The 21,017-nt window shown below is 43.0% G+C and overlaps 2 protein-coding genes across 22 annotated transcripts in view; one reads left to right on the top strand and one right to left on the bottom strand.

Moving 5' to 3' along the window:
* The window catches only part of MIPOL1 (mirror-image polydactyly 1), a 210,207-nt gene extending 203,382 nt beyond the window's left edge, over positions 1-6,825 (bottom strand). For 5 of the 16 annotated variants that reach the window (XR_012043000.1, XR_012043001.1, XM_072864518.1 and 2 more), the window contains exon 1: positions 1,981-2,119. The gene's annotated coding sequence lies outside the window, so the exon portion shown is untranslated. Of the gene's footprint in view, positions 1-1,039; positions 1,188-1,980; positions 2,121-6,736 lie in introns of those variants that run through there. The other 11 variants (XM_072864522.1, XM_072864521.1, XM_072864528.1 and 8 more) reach the window with 5 other exon arrangements.
* SLC25A21 (solute carrier family 25 member 21) overlaps positions 1,566-21,017 on the top strand; it is a 272,979-nt gene continuing 253,527 nt past the window's right edge. For 2 of the 6 annotated variants that reach the window (XM_072864536.1, XM_072864535.1), the window contains exon 1: positions 6,066-6,761. Coding sequence is in view for 2 of the 6 variants with exons in the window: in XM_072864533.1 (XP_072720634.1) it covers positions 6,695-6,761 (67 nt within the window). In the remaining 4 variants the exon portion in view is untranslated. Of the gene's footprint in view, positions 1,737-2,916; positions 3,243-6,059; positions 6,762-21,017 lie in introns of those variants that run through there. The other 4 variants (XM_072864534.1, XM_072864537.1, XM_072864533.1 and 1 more) reach the window with 4 other exon arrangements.

The following is a 21,017-nucleotide window of genomic DNA, read 5'->3' as shown; positions in this document are numbered from 1 at the left end:
GGTCTAGATATTTAGAAGAAAACTAGACAAAACATCTAATACTAGTGAAGAAATGGCCAGGAGGGAAAATGGATATTCTGCTACCATATGTCCTTTCCACAGACAGATTTACCAAGTCCTAGGAGGGCTATAATCTCCCTGATAATGCTGTCGTTCCCAGTGATCAGATGCAGCAGTGACTGCATAGCTTCACAACTCCACCTCCTTCCCCCAAAACTTGCAGCAGCAGCTGTCCCTACTTTCTCAAATCCTGTACATAATTTTACCTCTCAGTCCCTCCCTTGACTTCCCATACTGCAACCAGAACCGCAGTAACTTCTCCTTAGCTGGATGGGCAAGACAAGTTTATCACTTTCAAGAGCCTGAAATCAGTACTGATCCCTGTACCAGTGACAGGCTGAAGAACTCGTAGCTGTCATGCAAATGGTACCTCACCGGTGTATACAGCTCAGCCTCACACATCTCATACAGCTGAAGGACCTTGTTGTGAATGACTACATTTTGCATACTTAAAAGCAAAACAAAACAAAAACAGAACTACCACATAACACAGCATGTTTACTTTAACAGTTATGACTTAGTTTTAAATCTTGTTAAACCTCACAAGATATTTAAGTTAGTGCTATATATATAAATATATAAAATATATTTAAATAAGCAAATAATCCAAACCAGGTAGTTTCAGGTTGAACCGAAGTTGTATACTCCCAGAGCAAAACTGGCCAAGAACAGATGCTCAAGGACAGGTACAAGAACAAGGCCAGAACACCACTACATTTCCCTAGGACCCACAGGTCTCACAACCTCCAGAGTTTGCAGCTCCGAGATCTGCTGAGCCAGAAGTGCATCTCTGTAGTTAACTGATTTTTCTTTCATGACTAAAGCACTGCAATTTAGGGCTATTCTAACAGTAGTTAGAACTTGCTGAAATATTAAAAAAGACACTATGTCGCTGCAGGGCACTCTGAATTCCCAAACTCAGGGTGAGCAAACTCCTACAGCACCCAGCTCCAACCACCTCAACCTTCTCAAGTCGTACCTAGACCAAGTTGTCATTGTTCCACGGGCAAACACTGGAGGGTGTGCTGTCTTGGATAAAACAGGCCTCTGGGTAAACCTACTGAATGTTTTTCCTCCAAACTGCTCACACTGAGAAACCATAGTCTTTTTCCTCAAAAGAAACGGACCTTCAAAACACCATCAAGAAACCAGGTTAGCATGAAACTTACTTATGTTAGAAGCTGAGATATACAATTCATTGGGACATCCTAAGGATCTTTTTCCAAAGTCATAAATTTGAAAAAAAGAAAAAAGCACAGATTGCAAACTTTATTTTGGTAGGGGTTGTTTGTGTGGGTTTGCTTTTTTAATTTCTTACTATTCTGAATACCCTCCACAGCCTATTCTCACTGGCCACTGAAGACCCAGCACCGACCTCCTGAGCTTGTTCGGGACAGGTTTCACCTCTGACTCCCCAGCCACCTTCCCAGCGCTGCCCGCCCTCCCTGCCGGGGGGCGCAGCCTGTCCGCCCCTCCCCTCCCCGCGGAGCTGACAGCCTCTGAAACTCCACATCGCGCATCCCCGCACAGGAAACTTCCTTCCCCGTCCCTCCGGCTGCAGAGCGGGCGGTAGGTCGGGCGAGCCGGGGGCCGCCCGGCGGCGACCGGTCAGAGGGAAGTAACGGTAACCCAGCCAAGCGGCTGCGCCGGGGGGACTGCCACGGCCCCTGCAGCCGGTAAGCGGAGCGAGGGCCCGGCGACGGCGGAGCAGGCCGGGCGGCGGCGGAGGCGAGGAGGCCGGGCAGGGCCGCTTGCCCGCGGGGAGGCGCTGAGGGCAAGAGGCGCTGAGAGCGGCCCCTGCCAACGCCGCCGCCCAACGCCGCCGCAGGAGACGGGGCAAGTTCAAACCCCAGCGCCGCGGAGCAGCCGCGGCCTCGCCGGGCCGCAGCCGCCGAGGGAAGGGCCCCGCCAGCCCATTACCTGCGCGCTCCTCCCCCGCCGCCGGCCTGCGGGCGGCCCCGCGCCGCCGCCTCCACAACAAAGCCCGCCAGCGGGCGGACCCTGCGGCCCGGGCGGGAGGAGAGGCAGGCGCGCGCCGTCCCCCAGCGCGCGCAGCGGCGGGGCCGCGGCCCGAGGGCGGGGCTCGGCGGCGCGGCCGCGGGGGGCGGGGGCGGGGGCGGGGGCTCGGGCTCGGGCTCGGGCTCGGGCTCGGGCTCGGGCTCGGGCTCGGGCTCGGGGGCGGCGCCGCCCGGCGGGCGGGAGCGGCGGCGCAGGGACGGCCGCGGCGGCGGGTCGGGCCCCGCGGGGGCTGGCGGGAGGCGGGGGCCTGCGGCGTGCGGGAGCCGGAGGGGCTGGTTTGCCGGCGTCCCTGGCACGGGGCGCGGGAGCGGGCGTCTCCTCTGCCCGCGTCTCCGCCCCAGAGGGAAAAGGTGTTTCCTTTCTGGGGGGTGAGCAGCGGAGCGCTGCCCAGGCTGGCTAGGAACGGGCTTCCCTGCTAAGGGGTGCAGGAGTCACAAATGGAGAGAGAAACCCTGCCAGGGCTATTAGGGAGGAGAACGCAGGGGCGCACATTTGGGAAGTGGTTTGGGAAGAGGCCCTATGAAAACGGGGTTAAGCCTCGAAGTGCTTTAGGAAACCTGCACAGTGGGAAGGTCGCCCTTTGCGGGAGAGTAGGGAGGGGTGGATGGAGATGTGCAATCTATAAAAGAGACTTTCAGCAGGAGAATTTAACTGTGTTGAGGTGAACAGATTTGGGTTTTGAATACTGCGAGACATACTTCATAGTTTCCTAACAATGGCAGAGTTTATTTTTTTAAGGAGCAGGTGTAATGCCATTCTGTAAACATATCTTTATCTAAATTATACACCCTCTGAACATTATTTTTCAGTTTTTTCATGTAAACCTTTTTGTTGCAGTGACACCTTCTGCGGAAAACAAATCTAACCAACCAGTTTCCACACCCTCTGATCAACTTCAAATTCTCTTTACTGTTGAACTACTACAGCAAGTCCACCTTAATACTAGATTTGCTATTTGTATCAAAGGGAGTATTGCGCAGCAAGACCTACATCTCTGGAACAAAAAAGTAGTGATGTTTCAGCATCTGCTTTTTGATGATACGGAACACGGGAGACTTGATGATCCTGCTATATTTATTGAGCAGCAGTCTCAAAGAGCCAAACCAAGGGAACTAATGCAAATGTTAATGAAACATTGAAGTTGAGATTTTAATTACTTAAAGGTCAGCACATTCAAAGTTTATTAATTTAAATGAGTTATTCTGTATTCCCGCAGCAATCCCCACTCTGCTCTTGCATAGATGAAAGAATTCAAGTTACTGTTTATTTTCTGATGCATGCAAATTATATAATTGAATGTTATACGTGAATATTATTCCTTCTTGCAATTAGGGTCTTAGTCTTTTAACACTTTATTAACACTTCTCTGTATATTTTCTATGTTCCCATACTTTTCAGTAGCAATAAAACTGTTGTTTTTCTCTAATCTTTGTTCTAAATTACTAAACGCTACATTTCCTTTCAAGCTTGGAACCTCTACTCAGTTACCAACATTTGTGCTAAACTATCACAAAACATTCGCAGAAACTCCACAAACTAATATATCAGAACAGTATTACAACTTCATGAAAATACTTTCCCAAAGATACTTTTATAAAGTTTTGGCTTCCAAATGCTACGGCACCTGCAATCCGTCCTCAAAACAGGAAAACGTGTTTGGAAAGATTTGAGAAATGATTCCCAGAAAAGCCTGCAAGGGGGATCAAAACACTGTAGTTTCAGAACCTTGTGCACAAATCCCACTTGTAAGCTGTTGACGGATCTTTCCTTCTCAAAATGCTCCTCATGTAAAAATCACTGGGGTTTTGTTGGTAGAAAAAGGTTCTTTCCCAGTGAATGAGGTGGACAGTTAAATGAGATGAATCTTGTTTCTAACAGGTTTTCATTATTTTGCTTAATTTATTTCCAGATTCTCTCTCTCAGTCTAACAGTAACCTTTATATTTCCACCCATCGAATCTGGAGAGCTGTGATCTGAGAAGTCTCTCTTTCACAACACTATCTAAACCAAATTGTCCCTGACTGCACTGCTTTCCACGTTTATGAAATTAGTAATGGCATTTTAATCCCAATCTAAAATATATTTTGTCCTTTATTTTCTCCTTGATTATGTGAATTCTGGCCATCAGAATGCCAGAATGCTAATTTTTCCTGTCTATCAACTTTAGGTGTTTCATCTTCACTTTTACAGTAGTCAAGTATGCCCTTCTTCACAATGGACTTTCTCCTCAACTTTTCCATTTTCCTTGAGGAAAAGATGTGGCATTATTATAACAAATGCAGGTTTCTCTTGTACCTTAAAGGTACCTTTCCAGGACTGGAGGGCGAGGAAAACCAGCACATATTCTCTTCAACTCTGCTATGCTACATATATTCCTACAGTCTGTCATGAAATCCCGATTTTAGCACAATGCTTCTGGTGCGCCTAGGATTCACTGTGCCTAGGATTTTACCTTAAAGTCACTACCTCAAAGTCTTTAAATGAACATCTGGAAGCCCCTCTCTTCCTTGAAGTCTTTAAATGAACATCTGGAAGCCCCTCTATTATTAAAATAAAGTGTATATAGACAGCAGACTGCAGTTAAATACCTATCTCAGACGTGGAAAACAGCACATAAATATACTGTTCAGATGTAAGAAACAGATCTAACATAATATGTTTATTAAGGAATAGAGAAAGAACTGGGTACCAACATTTGTCTTTGGTAGCTGTGCTGCAGGAATACATAAATGCACCTAGTTACAAATTAGCTATACTTTGAGTTTAGCATAAGCTGATGCCCATGTAAGGCAACAGCAGTCTGTCTTCTTTTCAGAGGAGAGAAGTTAAAAAATAAGGATGTAAAAACTACCTTTCTTTTCCTTCTCTTTTGAAGAGGTGCCAGCAAATCTAGCCTCCTAGTTCTATTTCAAGATGCTCAAGATCACACACAGTATTCAGAATTGCTTTGAAGATAACGTGACAGATTTCTGATTGAAAATGAATATCCTTGTCTCTGTTAACACTGTAGGGCTGTTAGCAAGAAAGCAAAAAAAAAAATTAATCCCAAATTATCTACGTGACTGGTTAAACAAACAGTCTAGCACCTTATTCAAGAGCCATTTCCTTAAATCCATCTTCTTAACTCTAATAAACGTGCCCTTGAGATCAACAGTAGCTCTGTTTTCTCCCCCAAACCAATGTAATTCAGCTTGTACGTACCCCTGATTGTAAGAAAAGAAGCAAAGGTCAATCTCAGAGTGGACAAGCCTTCCCTTGGGGTAAGAAAAATCAGCAATACTAGAGGCTGTGGGCTACGTGCACAAGGAGGAAACAGAGAAGAGTATGAGAAACCACAGTTCTAAGTCAGAGTTAGGGGGAGAGAAGAAGTGGAGACAAAGAAGAAATCTTTACAGCTAGATGTTGGTAACCTAGGGATCTCACCAGTAGAAGTGTCTGTGATACAGCAGGAAAAGTGAAAGACCACCTGCAATACTGCATGTGCTCCCAACTTTTGCAGGCTCCAAATCCATAGAAACATTTAGGTATTCAGTTGTTGATTAAGTGCTTAAGCTGTAGTTTATTAACCTGAGTGCCATTTTGAATCTGGCTCTAAGTAAAAAAGACTATGTCTGTACTAGTAAACAAAATGGATCTATGCCCATTCTCCGGCCCTGAGAATAAACATCCTTGTGTGTTCTGCATCCATATGGCTGAACTCTCTTCCCCTTCAATGGTGCCGCCTCTGGGGATGAGCCCATGCTGTCCCCCACGTTGTACCCTGGCATCTTCTGGAAGAGCACGGTTTGGCCTTGGCAAAAACGACATTGGGGACTGTCGGCAACGGCACTGACCGTGTCCCAGCGCTTGAGCCCAAGCCCTGGCACTGTTTTGTTTACTAAGATGGGCCAATAGGTCCCCGTAAGACACGCAATAGCTGCTCTCCAAGTGACAAAATACCCGTGTCCTTTGAACACTGAAAGGCTGGAACCAAAGTCTAAAGGTTTTAAAAGAACAGTATGCTTCAGAAAGACAGCTGGTGAGCCAAACGGCACCACCGACCCGTCCTGGAAGTGGGGCACCAGCCGATCTGATGGTGTTAGGTGGGTCTCGGCTGCGGTGGGAGCAAGACTGCAAGTTGTGCTGTACGGCACCAGCCCCGAAGCGAGGAGTAACCGGCACAAGCCTGAGGAAGGTGACAGGCCTTCCCCCGTCAGCTCACTGACAGGCCGCCAAAGCCTTGCCTCCCCGCCCCAGCCAGGGCGATCCCAGCGCCGGCCGCCCCAGCTCTGCCCGAGAGAGAGAGGCTGCCGGTTTCCCGGCTGGAAGCGATCAGAGAGCCCTTTCCCCGCCGGGATCGCCAGCAGCTGCGAGCGCGGGCCCTGCCCGGGGCCCCCCTCTGCCCGCCGGCTACTAAAGGCCGCTGCGCGGCCGCGCGCCTTCCGCCAGCGCGGGGGCCCGGCCCGCGCGCCCCCGCCCCTCCCGGCCCTGCCGCGGCCCCCCCCGCCCCCCGCAGATAACCGCGGCTCCCGCCTCCCCCCCGGCTCTTCCCCACCCGCCCAGCGCGGAGCCGGCCCCGGCTTCGCAGCCGCTCTCCAGGCGCCGGCTGCCTTTCGCCGCCGCGGCGCGGGGGAGGATGGCTCGGAAGCCCGGGGGCTTTCTGGAGGAGGCCTCTCACCAAGTCGTCGCCGGAGGCTCAGCGGGTAAGTGGGCGCGTTCCTCCTGGGCGGGGAGGGTCTGCCCGTTCCCCGCCGGCGCTCCGCCAAGCTGTAGTGAAGGCCGCCACCCCCTCGCCGCTCTCCTTAGGGGCAGGAGCGGCGGCGGGGCACAGCCTGGCTCGGCGGCGGCTCCTCCCCCGCCGCGCGGTGCGGGCGGGCCCCTGAGGCGACCCGCGGCCCGGGGGTCCCGGGGGCGGGAGCGGCGCGGCCGGGCCGCGGCAGTAACTTGTGTAACGGTGCTGGGCCCCCCGGGGGGCTGAGGGGGCACTTCCCCGGGTTTGCGGTGTATCTCTGTTAAGCACACCCTAGAGCCCCTCGGATGATAAGGGTGGCAGGCGGGCCCCCTTCAACGGTAACAGCCACCGCTGGTCCCTCCTGAGCTCCTCTGCGGATGGCAGTTAGTCTTTCCTTGCTTGAGGTGGGCTGAGTCAGTAACTTTCACAAATGTGCTTACTGCGAGCCCGCGTAATCCGCTAGCGGCGCGTTGATGCGGGACAGAAAATGTTGTCCCCCTTCTCAAACGCATTCCCTGTGGCACTCTCCGTCGCTGGCTTACAGAGAAACCGATGCAGGACTATAGTGGAAATGTGTTTCTGTGTTTTTTCAATACTGTTAGGAACGTGGAGGTTACTAATTCATCACGTTATTTGTACTGCAAACTACAAATGTCAAAACTGTATACATCTGCTTAGCAATGAAAGCATCGCTAGTGAATTTCTTCAGTTTGTTTTCCCTAAATGAGAATCAATCTGAAATATTTGTCAGCCTGCAGTGTAAGGACTATTTACACAATATCCTGCTTTTTCAGTGTGTATGTGTACATCCTGTTAGGACTTCAACTATGTAGTGTGTTTTTAAGTGTTCTTTAGTGTCTCTTTTGGGGTTAAAATGCTGTTTGCCACGTTATGTTTTAATTGAAAGGGGAAAGTTACATGGTAATACTGCTGTGTCTTACGTAATGCTTTGGCACAAGCAAAATTCTTCTGTGGGTGAGTACTGTGTGGCCGTGGCGCTGCGTGTGAGCTGGTGCTCCGTTCACTCTAATTACCCTGCTGCCCCTAAATCCACTTTTTTGCATTCCTGCCACCAACAGACATTTGAGCACTTCCTTTTCATGCTTGTGACTCTGCATGTCCTTTGTTTTCAGCCTTCTGCTTTGACACAGAGAGATGTCACAGCAGAAGCGGAGAGGTCTGCTGTCCTGGCCCTTCCAGTGTATTGTATGACTGTGTTTATGTAGCTCTTCTGCAGCCTTGGAAATCCTAAAGCTGTTTTAGATTCTATGTGGTACCGTCCCCCTCTTCCTTTAGGAGAGAAAGGAAAGGTTTAATCTGTTGAAGGCCCTTCATACCTGAAGGGATACTGAGGTGTTTTGCCAGCAGATGTTTTGCAAGATGACAGATTTATCTGCCCATAGCAGTGGGCCTGTGCCTTAGTGATTCAGATTAATGTAACTCAGTATCTTCTCATCCTCTGGCAGTAGCCTGTTTTCTTTACAGGCTCTCTTTGCTCATGGAAGTACAGACAGTTTGGCTAACACGCTGGAAAGAAAACTGTCATTTAGATAAAGGCAGAGTTTTACAGAAGGACTAGAATTGGAAAACAAGTGTCTTTGACGGTGGTGTAGGGAAAAGACAGCATGAAAACTATTTGCTGAATTGGTAGGCATAAATATTAAGCTGAGCAAATTCTCAATTCAAGGAGACAACTGATCTGCACCTAACACTTTTTTAAGGTATAATATGGGAAGCCTGTTGAATATAGTCCAGAAGCATACTGTTAAAAGATGCTGTTGTGGTTTAAACCCAGCCGGCAACTAAGCACCACGCAGCCACTCGCTCACTCCCCCGAAGCGGGATGGGGAAGAGAATCAGAAGAGTAAAAGTGAGAAAACTTGTGGGTTGAGATAAAGACAGTTTAATAGGTAAAGCAAAAGCCACGCACGCAAGCAAAGCTAAGCAAGGAATTAATTTACTACTTCCCATTGTCAGGCAGGTGTTCAGCCATCTCCAGGAAAGCAGGGCTCCATCACATGTAACGGTTACTTGGGAGGACAAATGCCATCACTCCGAATGTCCTCCCCTTCCTCCTTCTTCCCCCAGCTTTATATGCTGAGCATGACGCCATATGGTATGGAATATCCCTGTGGTCAGCTGTCCCAGCTGTGTCCCCTCCCAACTCCTTGTGCACCCCCAGTCTGCTCGCTGGTGGGGTGGGGTGAGCAGCGGAAAAGGCCTTGACTCTGTAAGCACTGCTCAGCAGTAACGAAAACATCCCTGTGCTATCAACACTATTTTCAGCACAAATTCAAAACATAGCCCCATACTAGCTACTAAGAAGAAAATTAACTCTGCCCCAGCCAAAATGAGCACAGATGCTTGCATCCTTTTGCTTAGTCTCCTGTCAGGCAGGCAGGTTCCTTAGCTCCATCACTAGCCTTAAATCTGTAGAGAAATTTCTACTCATTAGTTTTGAAGTAAACCAGTAAGGACTGTTCTCTAGGTCTGACCAACACTAAAACTGTACCAGAGGGACTGGTAAGCACATGGCTCAAAGTGAGAGTTCTAAGGTATTGGAGGGAAATGGCTCAAACTTGAAAACTTGCTTGACAGATGCTTAAAACTCAATGGTATTTTTCTTGGTGATTTACAGAGAAGATAGAAGAGGAAGGCTGTAGCTTTGAGGTCTCAGTCTAAAGGTGAAATTTCTCAGGCAAGTGTGGATCCAACATGGAAAAGGTGGAAGCAGGAAGGAAAGGATGGACGGCATGAGTTGAGAGTGTACTTAGTATTTCATTCTAGTGAGGGATTTGGTTGCCTGACCTTAGTTTCCCAGTATCACTTTAGACACCCTATATTGCTTTTGGCTGCCTCTGCAGAAGGACATAGGGCTCTTGAAGATGCTTTGTCATATTTACTGGCCTCATGTGAATGTCACAGATATCCTAGCATGTCTTTGCCATCTCTACCACAGCCTGGCATTTAGAAGGAAACAGGGGGGAAAAAAATTATTGTGGTGAACTAATGTTTAGATTTTTAAGTTCTGATCATCTTAACTCATACAGTTAAGCACAAGGAATGTATGAAGCTGTTTGTAAGAAAGGTGCTGTAAGTTTGTCTTTGTCAAAACAACAATAGGAAAGTAGGGAGGGAGTCGGGGAATGAACTGCACAGCAGAGTAAGTGTAAATGAAGGGTCAGAAATATTGTCTGCATAAGTAAAATGAGAGGTTATTTATCATCTGCATGTCTGATGCAAAAGGATCTGATAAGAAGTGATTCTGCTAGGTCGAGTGGAAAATGATTAGAGATAAGCCTAAGCTGTCAGAACAGGAAGAAAGGGATTTTTGAAGCTTTATGGAAGATGACAAGACTTGTTCATGGGCTTAATAAAGACAGGGGAAGGGAAAAGAAAGAAATCAAGCATGACCCCTAGTCTACAGGACTGATAAAATGGAAGATACTGGCATGCTGAAGGAAGGAGAAATGAAAGTATTCAGTGTTGTAAAGGAAAAGATTTAAACATACCATTGGCTGTCCGAGGCATTTCTAAGTTAAAGATAAACTTGAATGGCTCTCTGCTGTAATTGAACTGTAAAACTCAAGCATGACAGGATCTCACGTGTACTTCATGTCTGTGGCAAGGGGTGCATCTGCTTCCGCATGGCTCATTATTTGACTTCATATTAAAGTGAAAGCTATGCTTCCTGACGGTGAACTCAATCTTAAATATGAACAAAGTCTTACTCAGTCTTGGCTTATGTCCTTTCTGCTGGCATTCAGTTTGCTCACATCTTTCAGATTCCTGAATGAAGGTTAATAGCATAACTGAAAATACTTGGTTTTGTTTGCTTGCCTGGGTGTATGACAGTAGCGAGGAACAGGACTTTGATTGAAATGTAATTGGGACACTTCGTTAGTAAGTTTTGTCCCTTCTAGTACAGTGAACTGCAGGCAAACTCCTTTTTCCTAGTGGTTAATTAGTGAACTAAGGCATGTGTGGAATTTATAGGAAAAAAAATTAAACAGAAAATAAACTCTCTAAACTGTAAGAATCACTGTGAGAAGAACAACTTGGGAATCTCTAATTGATTTCCTTAGATTTATAGCAATTCTTCAAAAGGCCATTTGAGAAGTCCTGTCAATGCAGGGTTCAAATCACAGGAAGAATTGTTTCTCTAATTCACAAGGATCAAAAAATCCTTGCTTCGTCTGCCTGGATGGAAAAGGCAGAAATTAAAACAATAAATAGTGTTGCATAAAAGTCAATGGAGATTTCTTTCCTCAGAGAGGAATTGAATACTGCAAAGTATGTTGTGTGATACCCAGATCGATTTGCCAAGACATGCTTGTAACAGAGTCTTGAGTCAGTTTGAATGATGAAGTGCAAATGTCATCATAAACAATTGCACAGATGACCCGTGGCTGAATATAGTTACCCTGAAGGTTTTAGGATGCTGCTAGTTGGTATAGGTGTGGTTTTGTATTTTAATAACAGAAGGCTGCAGATGGAGACAATTAGCTAAAACCACAGGTAACATAAATATAATTTCATTTATATTTAGTTTGTATGTTTACCTCTCTTGCTTCCACACACTTGCAAATAAATAACATATAAACATTTTTAATTTTGAAGTTAAAATTTTGAAGAATTTATTTAATATATGTAGTAGGTGATAAATAGAAAGATGACATGTTTTTCAAATCTGTAATATTGAACTCATCTTTAAGTACTTTTCTGCTGTAATTCAGTGTGTTTCTTTTCCTAATTTCATTTAATAAATGAACATGAACTATTGGCTTTCTGTTATTGCAAAATGAATATGGGAAAATCAGAATAAAATGAGCTTTTTTAAAAAAATAATTACTTTGTAAGAATAACTGGAGCTGGTCTTTTTTCTCCATTCTTCATATTTTCCTGAAACAGCAGGATTTCTATCTGGACCTCTTGGCTTCTATTTTTTTTGGAAAGAGTTAGGTTTCCAACTGCATTGAAATGTAAGAGGATTTCAGAGTCTAATTCTCTTAAGCTCCTTTGAAAGTCCAAACCTTTTCTTTTGAGGTGTTTTATTTCAGGAATAGACAAAGTTGATTATCCTGGATAGCAGCAACTCCTTTGAACCAGATCTATAAGCAGGAAAGCCAATCGTCACAGTAAGACTGTCAGATGCAAATTTAGTATTAAAAACAGTGTTTGGTCTTCCTATCACTAGAGGGATTAGGCAGACAAACATTGTTACAAGGTATGCTAGCCAGCATACTCTGTGAAACAAGTTATTTGGTGTGTATGAATGGGAGAGGGAGTGTCGTAGATGTACAGGAAACACTTTAAACAGCAGGAAAATTGGCTAATTCTCCCCTTTTCTTTTTCCCTCCTAGGTGTTTAACTAATTTGTTTGGATTATTTTGCTGACATTTTTCTGGGAATTAGTTAGGATTGGTGTTCTATGTTTTCTTAGCTGCTTCTTTCTTGCTTTTAAGCCATGCAATTGGCATTCACATGTTACTAAAATAATCACTTAATGCTCAGAGGAAATTTCAACTAGCTAAGTACTTAGCTAAACCTTGTAACTATCTTGACTTGAAACCATAATATTTTAAAGGACTTAAACCTTCCTCTTTCTGAAGTCTCTTAAGGCTGAAATATTATCTAAGACCACAGTACGTGCTCATTGTCTTTCACTGCCTGTATTTGGCATTTTGGATGTTAACAAAGACTGCTTATATTAAAAAGCTAAGGGTGGGAAGCAGTCAAATAGTATTAGTTTCAAGGAAACATCCTACAAGTTAAAGTACTCCAAGGGAATGCACTTGCTCCTAGCAATAAAGCCAATTTTCTCTGCTAGACTGAGAAATTGATAGCATGCTACCTGGTGTTGGACTTACAGCTTCGGAGGGGAGTTGCTTGGTGACAAGAGCTTCAGGTGAAGAGAAGGCCAAGAGAAGGTTAAGTGTTTGTAAGCTGAGATATCAGATATCCTGAACATCCGCAAGTATGTTCCTAGGAATCTGGAGGACATAAAGAACAGTTGGGAAGTTAAGACTTGGAAGGATTTCTATCTGTTTCTGCTCAAGCATGCCCCCATGCTGTATTTTACAAAACATGCAGAAAAGAAAATGTGAAATACCTTTGCAAAGTCTATGCAACCTCCATTGCTTTCACCATTATACAGTTCAGAGAGGGAATACACTATTCAGGACAGTTTGTGACTTCAGTGGGTCTGTGGGAATAAGGAACAGCCACTGGGGAAGGTCACAGAAACTGATGCTAGTTTTGAAGTCAGTATGGTTGAATTGCTTACTTTGGTCTCCTGGGTACTTGAAAAATATCATTTTACCTGGTTGTTATCCCATGAGAATGTACCTCTATGCTGCAGACCAGTGCAGCAACCAGCTAGCTGAGAGTATGCAGAATGGCATGTAATGAACCAGTTGCAGTAACCTTGTGAACATTCCCCAGTGAAAATTTTTAAGAGTATCTCCCCACCTACTACAGCATTTCAAACTTTAATTCTGTAAGTAACATTTTTCAGCCTCTGAGCCTCTTCTTTTCTACCAGCTGATAATACTAAAAATTCACACCTGAATATGAAAGACAGATTGGACTATTTGCTTCGTATCCATCTTCCTTAATTAACTGTTGTGGGGTTGCTTCAGAAAACCTTGTTTAATTTTAGTGGAAACTAATGAAATCCTCACAGGCTTTCATATGCTGAGCTGAATATGCAAAGCTGGCAGCTAGCAAAGTTCCTATAGACTTTCAGACAGGTAAGTAACTTGAAGAAACAATATCCTTGCAATATACTTCTAGTTTAAATGGAACAATTGAAAACCTCTGTATGTAGTGTTTAGGGTGATCTGATGTTGTTCCATCAGGTCATTGGCAGTGTACTAACAAGTTATGAACACCCATTTGGAACTCTTCTGGAATTCTAGCTATGTGGTTTTTAAAATGTAATAGCTTTTATATGGGGGTTAAGATATGAAGAAGTAATTCTTACATGTTTATATGACAGTGACAAAAACTAACAAACTAAGACTTCATAACTTTTTAACATGTCATGACACCTGTTATATGCTTAGCACTTTCTGTAGAAACTGGGACCTTGAAAATAAGAAATTTTTGGTCTGTGGACTCAGAAATTGCTTATAACAAACTGCAAAACAAACAAACAAAAAAACACCTGACAAAACGACCAGTCCAAACCTCAAAAACGGAGTGATGGTTATTTATACTCATTTGCTCTACTACCCACAAGATGGCAGTGTAATACTGCAATAAGATGCTAAATGTGGTATTTCTTATGGGTGGACGATTAATAAAAATGTATGTTGAAGCTGTTGCAGGCGAGAAGATTAGCATATGTCATTTCTGATGATAATATGTGAAAGCAAAGCTTAAAGATATAAAACAAATAATGATCAATAAATGCTGATTTTATATGTGTACTGCAAAACCAATGGCACTGAATTTGACTTTCCTTTAATCAACTACAAAAATTGTAAACGGTGATATATCACTGGTAAAGGTCAAAAGATGGTGGTAAGGCTAAGATACCACATATAAATCAGAAAACTTGGGATAAACTTCTGGCCCAGTGGAATCAATGTGCAAATAGCTACTGATTTCCACAGAGTAAGGAATTTACGTCTTGGTTATTTTAATTTTACCATAGATTTTACATAATATTGCAAAAATATCTTCAAACTCTCAATGCCCATCTATAAACAAAGTGAAGACTGCTGTGTTACAGGCTGCTGTAAGCCCATGTTAACTTCTTTCAAGTATTGGCAGGAATGAGACCTACAGGAAAGCATAAAAGCTTAAAGATACATACTACTTCAGAACAAACGCTAAATATTTTGTTGTCAGATTTCCAGGTTAAAGAATATTATAGAACAGTACGTATTATACATGTAAAAGCAAATAGGTAGTCAAAATAATTGATACTGGAGCATGCCTGTTGTGAAGTTTATAGGCAAAAAATGCTTTGTCTGCAGAGGCAGTTCTGACAAGTTGGTACAACTTTTGTGAGCAAAGATTATATTGGGGTAAAGAACAATTTTTCGTTACTGTGTTTGTTTCATCAGTTGTGCTTAGTGACTGATATTCATGTTCAAACCCATATTAAATTGTCATAACACAAAGGCTAATTATGTAATAAGAATAAAATTCTAATGTATAGAAACAAAGCATGCCTTTTGATAGCAATATATGTGTTTCTGTGGCAGTGTTCTAGAAAGGAAAATGAAAACTAATTCTGGTTATCGGTGGAGAGAATCTGGGATTTTTGCTTGTTAAGTGATGATATTACAAAATTTCCCTTAACTGTAGCTCACTTTCTGTGACATTACCTTGGATGTCCTTCTTATAAGAAAATGTTTACAAGTATGCTTGTTACTGTTCTGTTTCAAGCTAGCAGGGTGTGAGACACTCAGAATCGTACCACTGTGACTGGAAGAATTTACCTGTTACAATATTGACTCTGTTGAAATTATCTCTGAAAAATTGGGTATATTAACCTAAACTCCTCAGACTGGCCTAAATATTATGATTAGGGTTGGTATGAATTAAAAGTACTAAAAGAGCTAAAGACAAGTAGGAAAAAACCCCTACCTTTTTCGATAGTGATGTGACTCCTAGAACCTGGAAGTCTTGAAAATCACTATTGCAAAGAATGGAGAGAACTGACAGTAGTTCCATTATAGGGATGCCTCTAAGTGTTTTCAGATATCTGTATCTTGATCATAAAGGCCTTAAATCTGTTCTGCTTCAACTGGAGTTGAAAATATGTAATTAACTTTTTTCCCCTCTGAGGAGATGAATTGGCATTTGCTGCCTGAGGAAACCATCACTGGTCCTGTTGACAGCTAAAATAAATCAATACTGTTTTTTATAATCAGAAGCTCTCACTTGCTGATGCCTAATTATCATTTGTGCAAGGAAGTGTTAAATATCAGTCATAAAATAGTAGATTCTGTACTGAAAGTCTGTAGTACAGGTCAACTGCTTTGGTTGTGTTGAAAGTTGAATAGTTGCAGGGTAAGCACCTGCTGTTTTTCCTGCAGCATGTCTTGTCCTGGGGGCTTATTACAACTAGATATAACTTCAGCAACATCTGAAGCATCTAAGGCTTCAGTCGTCTACAGTGGTGACTTTCTGATGAGAAAGTATGGTTATATCTGAGAAAGTCTGAATGTTGTTGAGAAGTCCCACCCATACAGCAGGGAAGGAAACACAGGAGTAATTGGCCTTTAGATCTGTGTTTCTGTGATTGAACTACACTGTTAACAGCTGCTTTTGTTTTTCCTCTGGATCCTTTTCAATCTGCCAATTTTCAGCAGGAAATATAGTTTATGGGTCATCTTTCAGCCTTTAATCAATGGATCATTTCCCAGTTCAGGGTGTTATCCTAGTTTCCTGAGCTTTTTGCTGTTTTTATTATACTGAAGTGTGCTGATGTGTGGCTGGTGTCCCCAAACAGCAACACTCCCAAAAGCAAAAGGAGAGTCTTAGTAGTACTGTCAGTTTGAGAAAATTCTTTACACTATTTATTTCACTTCCTCTTAGCGCTAATTCTGAGTGTTTTTGCAAGAGTTAAGTTTTACTTATTTTTCTATTACCAACACTTATTTCTTAATATTTAGTTAGAGGCTTGATTTTCAAAATTAGTATATATTTTGAATGTATAGTAAATATTGCTCAACTTTGTTTTTTCAGCTGATTCCACATAGTATGCTGAACTTGGTAAAACATGAAGGGCATGGTAAAAAAAAAAACCAAACAACCAAAACAAAACAAAACAAAAAAACCAAAACAAAAAAACCCCACCAAAACAAACAAAAAAAACAAACAAACCCCCCCAAATTATGGTTCTAACTGCCATAATCATAGACACAGAAACCAAATTTAACTCTTTATTATGGGTTTTGTGATAGCTGATGTCTCTTCCAGATTGTGGAGCTATGTGATTTAGTTTGAAAACTTGAAAGTTTTATTAAAACTTGAATTTAAAAAAAAAAAATCTTATCCTCAGTGTTGTGGCATTAAAGCTTGTAATGATGCATTGTAGAGGCTTTAAGAACTTAAAACCCAAACAAACTTTAAAGATGGTTCTCATGATTTTTAGATGAATTTGGGATCTGAGCCATGAGGTTGTGAATGCCTGAGGTTGGTGATGACACACTAGGCTTTTTTAGGTTGGTTATATATATCTTCTGTACAGGCAGGTTTGCAATGCTGCCTTGCATATGATGGTGTATACACATGTGCTTAACATAACCTTGTGGCAACAAGTAGAAAACAAAGCATCAGGCTGCTTATAGGTTGTTAGAAGAATTTGTTTTCCAAAACGCTGCCTTATTATAGATGCTGACAAGCGTTGGCATGATCTTGTAAGAGTATATACACCCTAGTTTTGTCAGGATTGCATAATAGTGTGAACAAGAGTGTTTGCCTTGTTGACGCTGCACGTTCTAAACATTGTGTGCAGCACCCGTTTTAGGCGCTTCTGTGATCATATCTGTGGTAGCCTCTTGTCTCTAGATTGCTGTACTAGTTCACCCTTGGAACAGTTCCTCATCTGTTATGCTTATGTGGAACTGTTCTGTGTGCTTATGTAAACGAATCGGCAGTATTCTGAGAAGAAAAGACTTCTGGAAGGACCTGAGAGCTTTGAGTCCTCATAGTCCTGCTCTTCACTCATCTTCAAGTCTGTGGTTACAGAGCCAAAGCAGTGGGACTTCTAAAAGTATTGTGTTGTATGGATGAGAGCTTCATTCTCTTCTCCTAAATGGGATTAGGGTTCTGAATGGGATTGGGGCTGTTGAATTAAACAGGGGACACATGGCTGCAACTTATTAGACCTGTTAGTAAAATTTTACATAGCAAAACTGTAATGCTGACTGGGTAATGAGACAGTCCTTGCTAAAACCAGCTACCACTGTGTTTTTTCTAAGCAGTGAAGAAAATAAGTATCAAGATGCAATATGCTTTGTCTGGCATATTCTTCCTTAGTGTGAAGTATGATGATGGCTATCCTAGGAAAAGGATAACAAAAGGAAACAAATTAATCTCTTCTGCTGATTTGTCAGCAAGCTTTTCTCCTTTCTGCAACTTATACTTCTTAATATGATAAGAAATACAGCTTTATTGATTAGACATTTCTAAAAGGGAGGAAGAAAGCATATGGGCTTTCTGCAAATATAAAACAATGAGTATTGTTAGAGACTAGACTAAATGGAAAGAAATGTCTTATTTAGAGTATGAAACTCTTCTAAGCTAATGTCCATAAAGTTTAAATTAGTTCAGACTTTTCTTATTAGAATAAATGTTTCCTTTTAAAAAGCATGATAATCATAATCAAGACTAAATTTGTTCTGTTATTTATTTTCAAAATGATTGTACATGTTTAGCAGACTTTTGATTTAAATCCCTAGGGATATATTGGAGACAGATGTTTAGATGACCTCATGTTGAAAGTAAAGTTACATTTGGGCACTAGATTAAATTTTCCTTAAAATCTTTCCTTATATGTTAGATTGTGGAGGGGTGCAGAAAGTATTGAAAGATTTATGTTGAAAAGGTACTGCTTTATTTTTAAAATAAGTTATTAGAGTTCAGTAGATTTTATTTCAGGGGACCCTCAAAAGCACAAAATGTCTGATTATGAAACAGTAAGTTTACAAATGAAAATATTGTTTCTCATTGGAGAGCTAAATGAGAAACAGACTTCTTTTAAAGTTCCTTGAATTCAAAAGCAAATTTACCATGTCATTTATACCTTCCCCCAAAACTTGTTAAAGACTATGGTAGAACTTAAATGTAGTATCAGTTGAAGGCTGCATAATAGGACATAACAGTAGCTAGTATTTTTACTACTTTCTGTTTTTGAACAAGTAATAGTTCCTCTCAAGCTGCATTTAATGTCCTAGTGTGGATGGCGATGATGGCTTCATATGTGACAGTGAACAACATTTTGGAAAAAGTCTTCAATATTTCATCAAGTCATAATTATCAAAATTGACCTGTTGAAAATGTATTGATTGACAGATAAAATAAGTCTGTTCAGTCTTTTGAAGTTTATATAGGCAACACTGGCTTTTAATGTGTTTAGTTAGATAAACAAGTTACTGAGTTGCTGGAATTCTGCCATTTGTAATTGTAACTGAAGTATTGTACTAATAGACATATAGCTATTCTTGTCACTGCTAAATATCTTTTTTTTCCCCCAATTACTATTTTACTGGCAGAATACTTTTCTTTGTAGGCTGATGCAAAGGTTGCGCTAAAACATTAATCGGATGCTTGGCACTTGGACTGCAAAATACCCTTTGCTCAGATCTCATGTGAACATTTCCGTGGGACAGCGTTTTTCATTGTTTTCTGTCATTTGCAATTAGGAAGGCTGATGTAGCCAGCAGAGCTGGAAATGTGTTTTGTGCTGAGCAGACCTTGTGAAGTTTAGGCAGCAGATGCAGCATTTTTCAGTAATCTCATTGAGGTCTGCTGGGTTAGAACTGGAGTAGACCTCTCCTGGAAAAAACTTAAATTGCTTTGCAGTATTTGGAGCCTCTTCTTTCATGTAAGAGTTGATACTGGGTCAACACTGGCATAAAAGTTGTATCTCTATCTCACAAAGGGAGTGAAAGGAGGAGATCTCACCCTGTTCCTGAAAAAGGAGCTTTCATTCTGTCTTGTTCTTCTAGGGTTTGTTGCTATTAGGTGAATGTTGATAGACAAATGTATATCAGGCATGGGCAATAACTGTTTTGCACAGCATGGATCTAATCAAAACCTAGTGAATGAATGTGTGGTACCTACGTGATGCCATTTACTGTAAGCAGAAATTATTTTGTTGAAGTTTTTCTTCCTGAATCAAGATTTGGTTTTAGCTTAACTTATTGTGGTTTGGATTTAGCTTATAACTCTTGTTCTTGTGGGGGACTTCAACCTACTGGATGTCTGCTGGAAATACAATACAGCAGAGAGGAAACAGTCTAGGAGGTTCCTGGAGTGTGTGGCAGATAACTTCCTGACACAGCTGGTGAGTGAGCCAACTAGGGAAGGTGCCCTGCTGGATCTCTTGTTCACGAACAGAGAAGGACTTGTGAGCCATGTGATGGTTGGAGGCTGTCTTGGGCAGAGTGATCATGAAATTATAGAGGTTTTGATACGTGGAGAAGCGACAAGGGGGGTCAGCAGAACTGCCACCTTGGACTTCTGGAGGGCAGACTTTGGCCTATTTAGGAGACTGGTCGACAGAGTCCCCTGGGAGGCAGCCCTAAAGGGCAAGGGAGTCCAGGAAGGCTGGACATTCTTTAAGGAGGAAGTCCTAAAGGCACAGGAGCACGCTGTCCCCAGGTGCCAAAAGACAAGCCAGCAGGGAAGAAGACCGGCCTGGCTGACTAGAGAGCTTTGGCTAGAACTCAGGAAAAAGAGAGTCTATGACCTCTGGAAGAAGGGGCAGGCAACTCAGGAGGACTACAAAGGTGTAGTGAGGTTGTGCAGGGAGAAAATTAGAAGGGCCAAAGCTGAGCTAGAGCTCAATCTGGTGACTGCCATAAAAGACAACAAAAAATACTTCTTCAAATACATTAGCAGCAAAAGGAGAGCTAAGGAGAATCTCCAGCCTCTGTTAGGTGGGGGAGGGAACAGAGTGACCAAGGATGAGGAAAAGGCTGAGGTACTTAATGCCTTCTTTGCCTCAGTCTTTAATAGCAGGGCCAATTGTTCTCTGGGTACCCAGCCCCCCTGAGTCAGAAGATAGGGATAGGGACCAGAATGGAGCCCTCATAATCCAGGGGGAAATGGTTAGTGACCTGCTGCACCACTTAGACACTCACAAGTCTATGGGGCCTGATGAGATCCACCTGAGAGTACTGGAGGAACTGGCAGAAGTGCTCACCAAGCCCCTTTCCATCATTTACCAGCAGTCCTGGCTAACTGGGGAGGTCCCAGTTGACTGGAGATGAGCTAATGTGACACCCATCTACAAGAAGAGCCGGAAGGAGGACCCGGGGAACTACAGGCCTGTCAGCCTGACCTCGGTACCAGGGAAGCTAATGGAGCAGATCATCCTGAGTGCCATCACACGGCATGTAGAGAATAACCAAGGGATCAAGCCCAGCCAGCATGGGTTTTGGAAAGGCAGGTCCTGCTTGACCAACCTGATCTCCTTCTATGACAAAGTGGCTTGCTTAGTGGATGAGGGAAAGGCTGTGGATGTTGTCTATCTAGACTT

Source organism: Ciconia boyciana, chromosome 6 (genome assembly GCF_034638445.1).
Source record: "Ciconia boyciana chromosome 6, ASM3463844v1, whole genome shotgun sequence".
Taxonomy (NCBI): Eukaryota; Metazoa; Chordata; class Aves; order Ciconiiformes; family Ciconiidae; genus Ciconia; species Ciconia boyciana.
This window is presented reverse-complemented; position numbering and strand designations above follow the sequence as displayed.